This window comes from Vulpes lagopus, chromosome 12, assembly GCF_018345385.1.
Source record: "Vulpes lagopus strain Blue_001 chromosome 12, ASM1834538v1, whole genome shotgun sequence".
Taxonomy (NCBI): Eukaryota; Metazoa; Chordata; class Mammalia; order Carnivora; family Canidae; genus Vulpes; species Vulpes lagopus.
This window is the reverse complement of record NC_054835.1, coordinates 36,124,567-36,140,383: the sequence shown is the minus strand read 5'-3', so window position 1 is coordinate 36,140,383 and position 15,817 is coordinate 36,124,567. Positions and strand designations below refer to the sequence as shown.

Genomic DNA, 15,817 nt, shown 5'->3' with positions numbered 1-15,817 from the left:
AAGAAAAATAAAAGGCAGGGAAACCTATGTATTAAAAGGTCTCCTAGGGGATCCCTGGGTGGCGCAGCGGTTTGGCGCCTGCCTTTGGCCCGGGGCGCCATCCTGGAGACCCGGGATCGAATCCCACATCAGGCTCCCAGTGCATGGAGCCTGCTTCTCCCTCTGCCTGTGTCTCTGCCTCTCTCTCTCTCTCTGTATGACTATCATAAATAAATAATAAATAAACAAAAAAAATTAAAAAAAAAAAATAAAAAAAATAAAAGGTCTCCTAAGCAGGAGACATGTCAGTCAATGTATGGACCTTCTTTGGATCTTGATTTTATCCTTAAAAAAAAAAAAAAAGGCAATGGGGAGATTTAAACCCTATGGACAGGAACACCTGGGTGGCTCAGCAGTTGAGTATCTGCCTTCTGCTCAGGGCATGATCCAGGAGTCCCAGGATAGAGTCCCACATCAGGCTCCCTGCATGGAGCCTGCTTCTCCTCCCTCTTCCTATGTCTCTGCCTCTTTGTGTGTGTCTCTCATGAATAAATAAATAAAATCTAAACAAACAAACAAACCCCGTGGACATTTGATAGTATTAAAGAATGTTTGTTCAATGTTTAGTTGTGATAACAGTATTGTGTGCATGCGTGGCAGGGGTGATGTTTGGAAGAAATTCTGTATCCGCCAAGCCTCAGTCAAGGAAACAGAACTACTATGAATATTAGAGAATGAGAAATTTATTATTGGAATTGGCACACCTGGGGGACAAGCCAGAGAAGTAAAGGCTCAAAAAAGGACCAGAGAAAGTCACAAACCAGCCTTGGCACAAGTGAATGAATTGGAACTTACAAGAATCCAGAGCATCCATTTTCTGGAGGACAACCACAAAGAGAGTTGGTAGACATGTGTATGAAAGATTGTTATTCTTGGCTGCTGCTTTTGTGAGCTCACAAAAGAAGCTTTTTTTTTTTTTTAGATTTTTGTTGTTGTTGTTGTTGTTCATAAGAGACATAGAGAGAAAAGCAGAGATGCAGAGGGAGAGGCGGGCTCCCCATGAGGAGCCCAGTGCAGGACTCGATCCCTGGATCCCAGGATCAGGCCCTCCAGCCAAAGACAGATGCTCAACTGCTGAGCCACCCAGGTGTCCCATAAATAAAATCTTTTTTAAAAATCCATTTTGTCCATGAGTGGAAGATGGGTGATGTGTACCTGGAGCTTCATTTCACTATTTTCTTTATTTTCTGTATCTGCCTGGAATTTTTCTATAATTAAAAATGCACTTCTTGGGGCTCCTGGGTGGCTCAATTAATTAAGTGTCAGACTCTTGGTTTCAGCTCAGGTCATGATCTCAGGATCATGAGATTGAGCCCTGCATCAGGCTCCACACTCAGTGGGGAGTCTGCTTGAGATTCTCTCCTTCTGCCTCTACTCTCTCTCTCTCTCTCAATTAAATACATAAAAATCTTTTTTAAAAATGTACCTCTTAAATTTTTCCTTTGAAGTATCATTAGATTCATGGATTTAATTTGATTTGATTTTGAAAGAAAGAGAGAGAACAAGTGGGAGGGGCAGAGGGAGAGGGAGAGAGAATCCCAAGCAGACTCCATGCTGAGTGGAATATGTGGAACATGATGTGGGGCTCAATGTCATGAACATGAGATGATGACTTGAGCTACGACCAAAAGTTGGTCGTTTGACTGTGTCACCCAGGTGCCCCAGATTTTATTTTATTCAATGTGCTATAGTTAATTACAGCCATTATTCTTGTGGATGCCTCAGTTGTCCCAAAAATGGCTGGTAGAAGACTTCAAACTGGCTCGTATTCCTCTGAACATGACTGTGGTCCTTAGCTCCTGTTCTTTCTGGCACTATGGGATGTCCTAAACTCACTTTACATTTTCCTTACCAAAACCCTAGAATTGGAGAAACCCAAAACATTTCTCCAAGGCACTCTGGTTTCTTTTATAGGGGAAGAATGTTTAGAGATCAAGATTCAAGTGTTAAGTGTTAAATGTAGGGGTAGGGCAGCCCGGGTGGCTCAGCGGTTTAGTGCTGCCTTCCACCCAGGGCCTGATCCTGGAGACCCGGGATCGAGTCCCACATCGGGCTCCCTGCATGGAGCCTGCTTCTCCCTCTGCCTATGACTCTGCCTCTCTCTCTCTCTCTCTCTCTCTCTCATGAATAAATAAATAAAATCTTTTAAAATAATGTAGGGGTAGTTAGTGGTGGTGTCATTCTTCTGGGTCCTTTCTTAAATGAGGGATGTTTAACAAATTGAGAATAGATATTAGAAAAAAAAAGAAAAAAAAGAATAGATATTAGATTTTATGAAATGCTTTTAAGATCATCTGTCAACATAATCATATCCTGAATTTTCACCCGATGAGATGTATTAATAAATTGCATAATATTGAATCATCCTTGTACTCCTAGAAAGAACTCCATTTGTTAATGATGAATTGTTTCTGTAACATACCATTGTATTCTGGTTGCTAATATTTATTTAGTGTATTTACATTGCTATTCATAAGTAACTTATGTTTACACTACTGTAAAGCTTTTTTGATAAACCAGATTGGAATTGTGTACTTGTGAAACATAGATTTGAGACTTTGTTGAAAGGGAGAGTAGATAGGCCTTTGACAATTTCCTTGAAGGCTTTCACAGGTCTGTTTAGGTCATTTGTGTTTTTTTAGATAATCATCCTTTTATTGGGGTGTTCAAGATCCAAGCTTTGCTCTGTCTCTCACTTTCTATTTCTCCTTCTCTTCTTTGTTCAGGGGTCCAGGATAACCTGATCTGATTTCAGATTCCTGGGGAAGAAATTGTGGTTGATTGGCCCAGCTCAGACAAGGTGTTCAGACTTGGTCCAATCTACCATAACAAGGCCAGGGGAGTACTGTGCAAAGAAGCTAGGATCCTAGGTGACACCTTCGTGGGTCAGGAGAAAAGTCTTACAGAAGAAAGGTTATAGGGGCGCCTGGGTGGTTCAGTCAGTTAAGCATCTGCGTTCAGCTCAGGTCATGATTCTAGGGTCATGGGATGGAGCCCCATGTTGGGCTCCCTGCTTGTTGGGGAGCCCGCCTCTCCCCCTCCCTCTGCTCTTCCCTCTGCTTATGCTCTCTGGTTCTCTCTCAAATAAATAAATAAATAAATAGATAAATAGATAAATAGATAAATAGATAAATAAATAAATAAATCTTAAAAGGGGGGGCTAGGGATCCCTGGGTGGCGCAGCGGTTTGGCGCCTGCCTTTGGCCCAGGGCGCGATCCTGGAGACCCGGGATCGAATCCCACATCAGGCTCCTGGTGCATGGAGCCTGCTTCTCCCTCCGCCTGTGTCTCTGCCTCTCTCTCTCTCTCTGTGACTATCATAAATAAATAAAAAATTAAAAAATAAATAAATAAATAAATAAATAAATAAATAAAAAATAAATAAATAAATAAATAAATAAATAAAAGGGGGGGGCTAGAAACTAGGCAGGTATCACAAAAGTTGTCCACTCACTGCTTAGATTTAGTAATTATTCCATTTTAGGTTTCTCAAATTCACCACTTTCTCCTTGAATTGTTATTAGGTTCTTGTTTCTGCTTTCTTTAGATTTGTTTCTTTGTCCTTTCTTCAAGTTTCTTCGATTGCTTAATTTATTAACTTTATGCCTTGTGATTATAAATTGGTATTTAAAACTTCAAATTCTCCTTTCAGGACAGTTTTAGTGTGTTACATAGTTCTGGAATGAAATGTCTTTATTATCTTTATATTCTTGTTCTGATGCTCTTGAGCTGCTTTGGAAAGTTTTTCTAAAATTTCCATGTTGTTGGGGAAGGGAGCTTTTCATTAGGTTACTTTTTTTTTTAAGATTTATTTATTTAGGGATCCCTGGGTGGCGCAGCGGTTTAGCGCCTGCCTTTGGCCCAGGGCGCGATCCTGGAGACCCGGGATTGAATCCCACATCGGGCTCCCGGTGCATGGAGCCTGCTTCTCCCTCTGCCTGTGTCTCTGCCTCTCTGTCTCTCTCGGTGTGACTATCATGAATAAATAAATAAAATCTTAAAAAAAAAAAGATTTATTTATTTATTTATGATGGACAGAGAGAGAGAGAGAGAGAGAGAGGCAGAGACACAGGAGGAGGGAGAAGCAGGCTCCATGCAGGGAGCCCAACGTGGGACTCGATCCCGGGACTCCAGGATCGCACCCTGGGCCAAAGGCAGGTGCTAAACCGCTGCGCCACCCAGGGATCCCCCATTAGGTTACATTTTGATTGCACAATCAGAGTACACGATCTGAACTATTTCTACTTGATTACAGTTTTCTTTGCATGTCCACTTTTTGTAAGTTTCCTAAGAGCTCTTTAACAGAATATGAATTATATCATTTAGTTGCTCTACTGCTTTATATATTTTTGAAACTGATTTGTGAAGCACTGAGATGTGAGAATGTTAGGTGTTAGATGTGAGAATGTTGGAATCTATGACTATCTTTGTATTTGTAATCCTTCTGTCCTTTTTTTTTCTTTCTGTACTTTTTTTTTTTTTTTTTTTGAAGTAGGCTCCACTCCCAGCGTGGCGCCCAATATGGGGCTTGAAATCACTGAGATCAAGACCTGAGCAGAGATCGAGAGTCAGATGTTTAACCGACTCAGCCACCCAGGGGCCCAGCTTTCTGTACTTTAATGCTATTATTTAGTGGATAAAGTTCATGACCACTACATCTGTTTTGTGGGTCATGTATTTGCTCATTGTAAGTGATCTTTTTTGTCCTATTTAATACATTTTTCTGGCCTTGAATTCAACTATGCTGACATAAATATTGCAAAACTTACTTTCTTTTTTCTCCCCCTTGGGATGTTTTTGCACATTCTTTGCCTTGCGATTTTTTTTAAGATTTTATTTATTTATTTGAGAGAGAGAGAGAGAGCATGAGTTGGGAGCAAAGATAGAAGGAGAGGGAGAAGCAGACTACCCCCTGAGCAGGGAGCCCAATGCTGGGCTCCATCCCAGGACCCTGAGATCAGGATCTCAGCTGAAGGCAGACCCTTAACCAACTGAGCCACCTAGGTGCCCCTCTTTACTCTTTTATATTTTTTTAATTTAAAAAAATATATTTTATTTATTTATTCATGAGAGACACAGAAAGAGAGAGACAGAGACACAGGCAGAGGGAGAGCAGATTCCTCACAGGGAGCCGGATATGGGTCTTGATTCTGGGACTCCAGGATCATGCCCTGGGCCGAAAGCAGGCTCTAAACCCCTGAACAACCCAGGCATACCTTTACTCTTTTTTAAAATCAGAAATCAATTTTAGTAAGTAGTATAAGATATAAGGTTTCACATTTTTCCTCAAGTTGTTATTTCCACATATATTATACAATTACATCACTTATTATGTGATCAAGAAAAAAGATTTTAGTGGAATTTGTTCTTTTATGTTCCAACAGGTCTGAGATTCTGTGGCTCCTCAAGATATCAGTTTTAGTCTTAGGACTTGGCACTGTTGTATTTTTGTTCAGAAGTGTGGAATTCAATAGCATCATGCCAGAGCTCCCGCATTCTGCTCTGAATGACCAGACACTGAAGCTTCTACCTGAGGAACATCTCAAGAACCTCTTTACCTATGATGGAATCTGGTGAGATTCAGGTTATTCCATGTTGGTCCCATGTCTCCCTCGCTCCTTCTGTGGTTTACTGTGCCCTCCTGTGCCCATTTTACAGCCAGTTGCCTTGCCTTCCTCAGTCCATGCTTGTTGTTAAAGTGATCCAAACTGTCAGACCCAGGACAGGTTTGGTCTGCAAGATGCAGTCTGTTCCCTACAGCACCCAGCAAAGTCCCTTAAAACTATAGATGGTAGGGCAGCCCCGGTGGCGCAGCGGTTTAGCGCTGCCTGCAGCCCAGGGTGTGATCCTGGAGACCCTGGATCGAGTCCCCTGTCAGGCTCTCTGCATGGAGCCTGCTTCTCCCTCTGCCTGTGTCTCTGCCTCTCTCTCTGTCTCTCTCTCTCTGTGTGTGTGTCTCTATGAATAAATAAATAAAATCTTTAAAAAAAAAACTATAGATGGCATGTTGGCTAAAACTCTAAGAAAGATGCTGCCTTCCTGTCCCCACTGGAGGGGCCCAGACACCACTGGTATTCACATGACTCCAACTTAAAGACATTTGGTGCAGGGAGTAATTCCAGAGAAGGGGCCTTCTTCCCCTTGTCCATCCCCCTCCCCTCCTTGTATTTCTGGGATTCCAGAATCTCCTCCCAGGTAGGACAGGTGTGTATATGGAAAGGAGATTCTCAAGGTGAATCATGCACTGGTTAGACCACGGGTTCTCTCTCACCCACCAACCAGCCCACCCACCAGCTCCATGTTCACAGGCCTTTTCTGTTTTTTTTTTTTAGGCTGTTCCCGAAAAACCAGTGCAAATGCGAAGCTACCAAACAGAAGAGAAGCTATAATTTTCAGGATGCCTATGGCCACAGTGAGCTCCCTGCAGTAAAAGCAAGGAGACAGGCTGAATTTGAACACTTTCAGAGGAGGTAATGGAGGCCATGAGGGCTCTTGGGTCCTGGGGTAGAGCAAAAGCTTTCTTTACCATGTCCTGAGGGTATGAGTCCTAAGAAAACAGGAAAGAATTCCTCTCTTGCAGGGATCCCTGGTGGGAACTGTTAGGAATAAAGCAAGGAGAGAGAACCGAGGAAAATGGTCCATAGGTAAACATTTATCAAACTTTGCATGTCTGGAACCTGTAAGAAGAAAGCAAAGGAATGAAAATAGTCTGGGATGTCAGTGGGGTGTTGGTGGCACAGCCTCAATGCACCCAGGCCTTCACAGCAAATGATTTTGTAGTGTCACCAAGGGTGTACCACTAATTCATTGTTAAGAACATACTTTCCCCGTCTGCTATGTGCAGAGCCCAGAATCACACACTTGGGGGGTATCGGCCAGTATTGTTGGTTGAAAAGATCAGCGATTGATTCTGATGGGCTTGTATCAAAAGGGTGTTTGTAGGAAAGGTATTGAAACCTCATCAAAACCTTAGATGAGGGGGTCCCCTGGGTGGCTCAGTGGTTTAGCGCCTGCCTTTGGCCCAGGGCGTGATCCTGGAGCCCCAGGATCAAGTCTCACATCCGGCTCCCTGCATGGAGCCTGCTTCTCCCTCTGCCTGTGTCTCTGCCTCTCTCTCTCTGTCTCTTATGAATAAATAAATAAAATCTTTAAAAAAAATTTTATTTATTTATGTATTTAGGGTGTATGCGCGTGCACACTAATGAAGAGGGGGGCAGAGGGAAAAGGAGAGAGAGAATGTCAAGGAGACTCCCCACTGAGCTTGGAGCCCGACGCAGGGCCCATCTCACAATCCCAAGACCATGACCTGAGCCAAAATCAAGAGTTGGATGCCCAGACAACTGAGCCACCCAGGTGCCCCAAGAATTGAATGGCTTTTAAAAATGGCAAGTGCTTATCTGAGATACTTTTGTAAAATATCACTCTAGCTTTTCAGTGAAGAATACATAGGAAAGTATAGAGGAGGCAGGGAGATTGCAGGGAGATTGTAGGTGGCAACACAGGTACAAGAACAAACAAATCCCAGTCATAATCACTGATGTGAACCGGGTCTCTTGTCATCCTGGCAGTGGCCAGGGAAGAAGATGCTCAGCTCCTACCAGTGCCTCAAATCTTTCTCAGCCCGAGAAACACATGGAATGCCTACTCTGGGCAAGGTGCCAAGTTAGGTACAAAGATAGAGCCTATCTAGATCCTGCTCCCAGGGACCTCCCAGAGGAACAGAGCGGGTAGAGGCAGTGCGCCCTCCCTGCGTCCCTTCCACCCACCTCCTCCCCGTCCCTGCTGCTGCCATGATTACACAGAGAGCCCCCAGCCCAAAGTGGCGGGACTGCAGGTGCTCGGTGGCCCACAGAAGGTGTCCAGCACACTGTGTGGCATGCAGGTGTTCAGCCCAAAGCTCAGTGTTACAATACTAGCCAGGGGGGAATGCTGCACTAGGTCTCAGTGGGGAGAGCAGCTTCCAATTCTGAGAATTACAAAAGGAATGTTCAAGAAGGTGGCATTCAGTGCTGGCCTCATTTCTGTTACTGAACAGATGACCTAGTATTCTAGTTATTGGTGTCTCAATCTGGGTTCTCCCCCTCCAGGAATGGGATTTTCTTGGTCTCTTTGTCCCCACTTCAGCCCATTGCGTAGAATAAATAACCCAGAATCTTCAGCCCCTGGCGAATGTCACCTAAGCTGTACAACTCTCCAAAGGTATAAAATGGAGATGATTTCTAACTTACATGTCCTCCGCTATGTGAGGCAATCCAGCAAAACCCCATTTGGAGATCATGCCTATTATCCTCTGCCAGAGAGTGCCTGTCTAATGTGGGAAGGCATAACAGGGGATCCACCTGGATTGCTCTGTGTGTCCTGCCTGAGCCACAAAATTGTCTATATCCTTGAAATCATTAGTGGAGCTTGATATTGGGTGAGAGCTCTGATTCATTTGAGTCTGATTATCTTCATAATCTTCACTTAAAAAGTAGTACCTGGGGACACCTGGGTGGCTCAGTGTTTGGGCATCTGCCTCTGGCCCAGGGCGTGATCCTGGGGTCCCGGGATCTAGTCCCACATCAGGCTCCCTACAGGGAGCCTGCTTCTCCCTCTGCCTACATCTCTGCTCTCTCTTTGTGTCTCTCATGAATAAATAAATAAAAATCTTTGAAAAATAAAAAAAAGTCATACATGGAGAATGCTCTTTACAAAAAATCCACTTGGGGGTGCCTGGGTGGCTCAGACAGTTAAACATCTGCCTTCTGCTTACGTCATGATCCCAGGGTCCTAGGATTGAGCCTGCTTCTCCCTCTCGCTCTGCCTGCCACTCCCCCTGCTTGTGCACTCTTTCTGTCAAATAAATAAATAATAAATAAAATCTTTAAAAACAATCCACTTGAACCAACTCCCTCAATTCTTCTTGCTTCCCTTCTTTATATGATATGATCCCTCACCAACACAATCTGCCCTTAGGAGTTTGGTATATATAATTCCAGACTATCCTCTATATTGCTATACACACAGATGAACTCACATAATCACATGCATATTCATATATATGTATATCCACATAAACATATACTATTGGGGTTTTGTGTGTATTTTTATATTTTATTTTTGTTTTTTTAAGATTTTATTATTTATTTATTCATGAGAGATGTAGAGAGAGAGAGAGGCAGAGACACAGGCAGAGGGAGAAGCAGGCTCCACACGGGGAGCCCGACGTGGGACTTGATCCCCGGTCTCCAGGATCACACGCTGGGCTGAAGGCGGCGCTAAACTGCTGAGCCACCGGGACTGCCCTGTGTGTATTTTTAAATTTTATTTTAATTCTGCCTAATTAACATACACTGTTCTACTAGTTGCAGGTGTAGTGATTCAACAATTCTATACATGATTAGGTGCTCCTCGTGATAAGTGTACTCTTTATCCCCTTCACCGGTTTCACCCATCTGTGTGTATATTTTTAATGTAATTGGTACCATAAGAACAAATCACTCCAGAATTCAGTATGTTTTTTTAAGGTTTTTGTTTTATTTTTATTTTAGATTTTATTTATTTATTTGAGAGAGAGAGAAAGCATGAGTAGGGGGAGAGGCAGATGGAGAGGGAGAAGCAGGCTCCCCACTGAGCAGGGAGCTGGTCCTGGGGCTAGATCCCAGAACTGTGAGATCATGACCTGAGCTGAAGGCAGACACTTAACTGACTGAGCCACCATGGGGCCCCTTGTTTTTGTTTTAGAGAGTGTGCGTGAGTGAGGGAGGGAGGGCAAAAGAGGAGAGGGGCAGAAGAGGAGGGAGAGAGACAATCCTAAGCAGGCTCCATGCTTAGCCCAGAGCTTGACATGGGGCTCAACCTCACAACCCTGAGATCATGACCTGAGCCAAAATGGAGAGTCAGAGGCTTAACTGAGCCACCCAGGTGCCCCTCATCAAAAACATTTTTTTAAAGATTTTATTTATTTATTCATGAGAGACACAGAGAGAGAGAGGCAGAGACACAGGCAGAGGGAGAAGCAGGCTCTATGCAGGGAGCCCAACACAGGACTGGATCCCAGGTCTCCAGGATGACGCTGCGGGCCAAAGGCGAGGCTAAACCACTGAGCCACCAGGGCTGCCCTCATTCTCCTATTGAATGATATTCAGATTTGGGGGAAATTTTCATTATTCCACTTACATAATTTATAATAATAATATTACATTATATTTACATTCTTATTTCATTAGGATGTGTATAAGGATGTTCATTTCAAACAGTGCTGAAATGAGCCTCCTTATGCATGTGGTTGTTTACTTAGGCAGGTGTTTCTCCCCTTAACTAGCATTTGAATTGCTCACTTAGGATATGCTTGTATCTACTTTTATCTTTTTTATTTTTTAAAGATAGTATTTGTTTGGCAGAGAGAGAGAGCGCGCATGAGAGCGGGAGCGCACAAGCAGGGGGAGCATCAGGCAGAGGAAGAGGGATAAGTAGGCTCCCCAGCCAAGCAGGGAACCTGACTCAGGGCTCAATCCCAGGACCCTGGGACCACGACTTGAGCTGAAGGCAGACACTTAACCGACTGAGCCACCCAAGCGCCCTTTATTTCTACTTTTAGTAAATACTGGCAAATTGCATTCAAGAGGACCTATATTCACATTTTCATGACGAGTGGGTAAGGGTAATACCTTAGATACCCCTTACTTAACCAACACTCCCTATCATTACATTTTAAAACATTCATGAAAAACGCATTTTGTTGTTTTTGTTTTTAAAGATTTTATTTTAAATAATCTGTCCTCCCGACGTGGGCTCAAACTTTTGATCCCAAGATCAAGTCACAGGTTCTACTGACTGAGCCAGCCCAGCACCTCTAGTTCATTGTTCTTAAAGTTGCATTTCCCTGATGAATTTTGAAGCTGAGCACGTTTCATAAATGTATTAGCCATTTGTACTTCTGTTAATTGCCTGTTTACATAATTTTCCATTTTAAAAATTTGTCTCTTTTGCATTCTCATAAATATTCACTACAGTAGTCTAATCTGTCTTCCAGGTGATCTAAATGATACCCTTGGCTACGCTGGATTCCCGAAGGCTGCATTGCAACCACATTATCTTAGTCTTGCAAAGAATCAATCTCACTGACTTGTTATGTGCTGCCCTTGACTGAGGTTATTATAACAACAAAACCATATGAAAATCGTCACTGTGTTTGCTCTGAAAATATCAAGGCAACAAATCACGTTCTTGGGATATATTTTCTTTCTTTCTTTCTTTCTTTCTTTCTTTCTTTCTTTCTTTCTTCTTTCTTTCTTTCTCTTTCTTTCTTTCTTCCTTTCCTTTCCTTTCTTCCTTTCTTTCCTTTCCTTCTTTCTTGAGTTCAGTGCTAGGAAAAGGTTTATTTGCCTCCCAAGTTGTTTGCTTTGTCCTATTGATAATAAGACCAGGGTACTGATTGTCCAACACTTTATACCCTGACTACCGGGAAGTTCACGTGTGACCCTGGCATTGGGCTACTGCACTGGGTTGGCCCTGTAATCTGATTGTTTTGTTTCTTCTTTTTCACTGGTTGCATTTTTAATTTTGTAGGTGCTTTGTTGTCAACTGCCTCAATTCCTCTGTGGAATTCAAAGCTGCAGAGAGGGGCAGGAATAAAGGGGGGAGGGAATGGAGGGGTGAACTGGACAATGTACTTTCGATTTCTTCCCGTTGGCAGCACAGAGCTCTGGGCACAGGTACCGCTTTCAGGACTAATCGGGGAGGCACCAGACAGCAGCTGCTAACAGTTCTGGTTCTGTTCCCTGCAGAGAAGGGTTGCCCCGTCCACCGCCGTTGCTGGCTCAGCCCAACCTCCCCTTTGGGTACCCGATCCATGGGGTGGAGGTGATGCCCCTGCACACGGTTCCCATCCCGGGTAGGTACATCTCCATCCAGAGAGGAGCAGGGCAACTTTCTTAACTCTTCTTAAGCAAAACTGGGGAGTGGAAGGGAACAGTCGTTGAGTACCTGCTGTGTGCACAATGCAGGAAGCTTGACGTGATTTCATTTACTATTAGTTTCAATGTTTCCACCATTGGGAACCCCCAGTTAGCCCTTTCCACCACTGTGACGTCCCCAGGGATCCCAGATAACAAAGAAGAGGACAAAAATCTGTGAGTCTCAGGAATCTTAGGACATGATTGGCTTTTTGGTGTCCTCCAGCATCATGAGAAACAGGCAAAGATGAGCCCAACTCCTAGGACAGAATATTGAAAAGAGTATTTATGTTGGTTAAAACTCCCCTCTGGATCCCTGGGTGGCTCAGTGGTTTGGTGCCTGCCTTCGTCTCAGGGCGTGATCCTGGAGTCCCGGGATCGAGTCCCACATCAGGCTCCCTGCATGGAGCCTGCTTCTCCCTCTGCCTGTGTCTCTGCCTCTCTCTCTCTCTCTCTGTCTCATAATAAATAAATAAAATCTTTAATAGAAAAAAAACCTCCCCTCTACAAGAGATTTCTACACACTTCTCTAGTTTAGCACCACATCCCTATGAGGTAAATGTTATTGCCAATTTCACGGATGACATAAGTTATCTAAGGCCACCTAGGGAGGCTATATTTGAATTAGAACTTGAATTAGTCACATTATGAAAACAGAGCTGGAAGAAAAAAAAAAAAAAAGAAAGAAAACAGAGCTGGATTCTAAAGTAAATACATGGGAATCCCTGGGTGGCTCAGCAGTTTAGCGCCTGCCTTTGGCCCAGGGCGTGATCCTGGAGTCCCAGGGTCCAGTCCCGCATCGGGCTCCCTGCATGGAGCCTGCTTCTTCCTCTGCCTGTGTCTCTGCCTCTCTATCTCTGTGTCTTTAATGAATAAATAAATAAGTAAAATCTTTAAAAATAATAATATACTTGGATAAATTGCTAGTGGTTTTGAATAGTCATTTAAAAAGTGATTTGCAAAAAAAAAAAGTGATTTGCCATGTTGGATGATTCCTTTTCTTACTGTAAAATATACATAACAAAATGACTTTTAAGCACACAGTTTTGTGGCATTAAATATATTTTCATTGTTCTGCAACTGTCACCATCATCCATCTCCAGAACTTTATCTGCCCCAATTAAAAATCTACCCATTTAACATTGACTCTTTTCCCCCCTCCTGCCTGTGGCAACCACCATTCAGTAAAATGTCTTTTCTCGTCTCCATGAATTTGACTCTTCTAGGAACCTCATATAAGGATGTTTTGTTACTTATCCATTGCTGTCTTCCCTTCAGTAACAGAGACACCTGGAAGAGGATGGATTAATTCACAGTACCCATCCAATGCTGAGGGTGGGCATCAAAGGCTTTAGCTCCACTGGAATTTGAGAAGGACCATGGGACACCACCTAACAGGACCCTGGGGAGAGGGGAGTGGTCAACAAACACCCTGGATAGGAGGTGACACCTGAAAAGATTCTGGAAGGATACGTAGGAGTCACCAGGAAGGTAGTGAGCATCAGGAGCTGTTGCTCTCAAATGGTGTTTTTTTAATCCTTTTTCCTGTGTCCTCCAGGTCTCCAGTTTGAAGGACCAGATGCCCCCATCTATGAGGTTAGTCCCCTTCCCAGCCCCTTTCTGCACTTGGCATCCTGTCTTTGGCTCACTGCTCACACCCCCGTCCCCAGTGGTGGCTGGTCTCAGATTTTGACAGAGTGCTTATCCAGATTAGAAATCCAACACGAGTCCAAGGTGGAGAGGGGAGAAGGATGCCTCCGGAAGGCATTATTTTTCCAGCCATGCGAGTGGCTGGAGTTCGAAGGAGGACTTCCAAAGACCTGGGTCAGCACAGATGCTACTGCTTTTGCTCCAAGAGGAAGCTGTCACCACAGCCTGGCTTCTGTGCATGTTGCCAGTCAAGGTTAGCGCCAGCTAGACTGTTGCTCTGTGCCCTGTCTTTTGTCTCCCACTTAAATATAGCTCCAAATCCAACTCTTACGCACAGAGAGCTGATGAGTGTGGTGTGATGCAAACTGCATCCAGAACCCTAATCGAAAAAGGAGTCTGGAAGAAAAAAAAAGAAAAAGAAAAAGGAGTCTGGGAAATGTAGTTTTTTTCTCATTCTGCCTGCCAGAGGTTGGAATGGGTGATGAGTGAGCAAATCTGCCAAACTATTGTATCCTCTGATGGCCTTCTCTTGCCCTCCCCTAGTCTCAGCAAAGCACCCCCAAAACACACCTTTGCCACTTATCCAGTACTCTGTGTTATCTTCATGGTGCTTTTCTGTACCTGAATTATTTTATATGTATTGTGATATACTTATCGCCATCCTTCCCCACTAGAATATAAGCCTTCCAGGGAGTTGGTTCTATTTACTCCTCTTTTCCCAGTACCTGTAATTTGGATCTCAGAAAACACCTGTTGGCTAATTGGAGCGTTTTCAGCAAGTGTGACATAATCCAGTGTACTTTTCATAAAAATACCTGGCTACACAGAGGACAAGAAGGCAGGAGAAGAGAGTAGCTCTAGGGGGTAGCAATGAGATGGAGAGATGGGGACCAGTTCTAGGTACATGTTGAAGGTAGACCCAATAGGACTCATTTCAAATAGGAATGACCTCCATTAGGGACTTCAACAGTCAAAGAGACAAAGATGCCATTCACAGGGTGGGGAGAAGCAGGCAGAGAGGGACAAACAGGTTTATAGAGAAAACTCAATAGCTCAATTTTGTTTCAACTGCCTGTGGAACTTCCTAGCAAAGCAACCAGCCAGGCAGTTGGGTCTCAGAAAGATGTGAACTGGAGACATATATTTTTAAGTCACTAGCATATGAATAGTTTTTAAAAGGTGAGAAGGTGTTGAATAAGAAGAGAAAAGGAGAAAAGGGCACGGAACCAAACCCTGGAAAACTCCATTTGGAGGTCAGGCAGCGGAGGAGGAGGAGGCAGTCAGAAATCAAAAAGACTGGGCAGCCTGGGTGGCTCAGCGGTTTAGCACTGTCTTCGGCCCAGAGCATGATCCTGGAGACCTGGGATCGAGTCCTGCGTCGGGCTCCCTGCATGGAGCCTGCTTCTCCCTCTGCCTGTGTCTCTGCCTCTCTCTCTCCTCTCTGTATATTCTCATGAATAAATAAATAAAATCTTTAAAAAAAGAAGAAAGAAAAAACTAAGAAATCTATAAGGATAGGATCCTGTAGGCCAAGAGACAGAGCAATGACCCTGAACACACCAATCCCCGAGACTTGATTCTACTTCGCTGGGGACAGCAGTAACCGGCTGGAGAGCCAGACCCGAGCTTCCAGGGCACCACAGAGCGCCTCCTCTCATCCTCATGGGCTCTGCCCCCTGCTGGCCATCCTGGGTATGTGCCTTTCCTTGCATTTAGCGTCTTTCTACCTCACCCACCTTAGGTCACCCTGACAGCTTCTCTGGGGACACTGAACACCCTCGCTGACATCCCAGACAGTGTGGTGCAGGGCAGAGGCCAGAAGCGGCTGACCATTTCCACCAGTAACCAGAAGCTTTTGAATTTCATCCTCCAGCACATGACATACACCAGCACAGTGTACCAGCACCACAGAGTGGATGTGGGTGAGAGCCTGTCCTTGGATGGCGAAATGCTTAGGGAGTGGGATAACACCACCTGTCCCTCCTAAAGTCTTCCTCCTCCTGGAAGCCTGCCTGCATTTAGGATTCTTCTCTTGCTCTTGTTTCCAACCCTAGACCTCTAACTTCCCAAATACTGTCTCCAACACTGCCCCCATGTTGCCACCCATCCTTCAAAGGAAAGAATGTGCATTCTCTGTGAGGGTAGATCATTCATGCACCTGGAAACCACCAGGGGCTCTATGCCCTATTATC

General features: G+C 44.2%; 1 protein-coding gene across 5 annotated transcripts in view; it reads left to right on the top strand.

The window, feature by feature from the left end:
* B4GALNT2 (beta-1,4-N-acetyl-galactosaminyltransferase 2) overlaps positions 1 to 15,817 on the top strand; it is a 54,105-nt gene that overhangs the window by 22,131 nt on the left and 16,157 nt on the right. For 3 of the 5 annotated variants that reach the window (XM_041723911.1, XM_041723913.1, XM_041723910.1), the window contains exons 2-6: positions 5,424 to 5,612; positions 6,372 to 6,509; positions 11,808 to 11,914; positions 13,534 to 13,571; positions 15,367 to 15,547. In XM_041723911.1, the coding sequence (XP_041579845.1) occupies positions 5,424 to 5,612; positions 6,372 to 6,509; positions 11,808 to 11,914; positions 13,534 to 13,571; positions 15,367 to 15,547 (653 nt within the window). Of the gene's footprint in view, positions 1 to 4,601; positions 4,727 to 5,423; positions 5,613 to 6,371; positions 6,510 to 11,807; positions 11,915 to 13,533; positions 13,572 to 15,366; positions 15,548 to 15,817 lie in introns of those variants that run through there. The other 2 variants (XM_041723912.1, XM_041723914.1) reach the window with 2 other exon arrangements.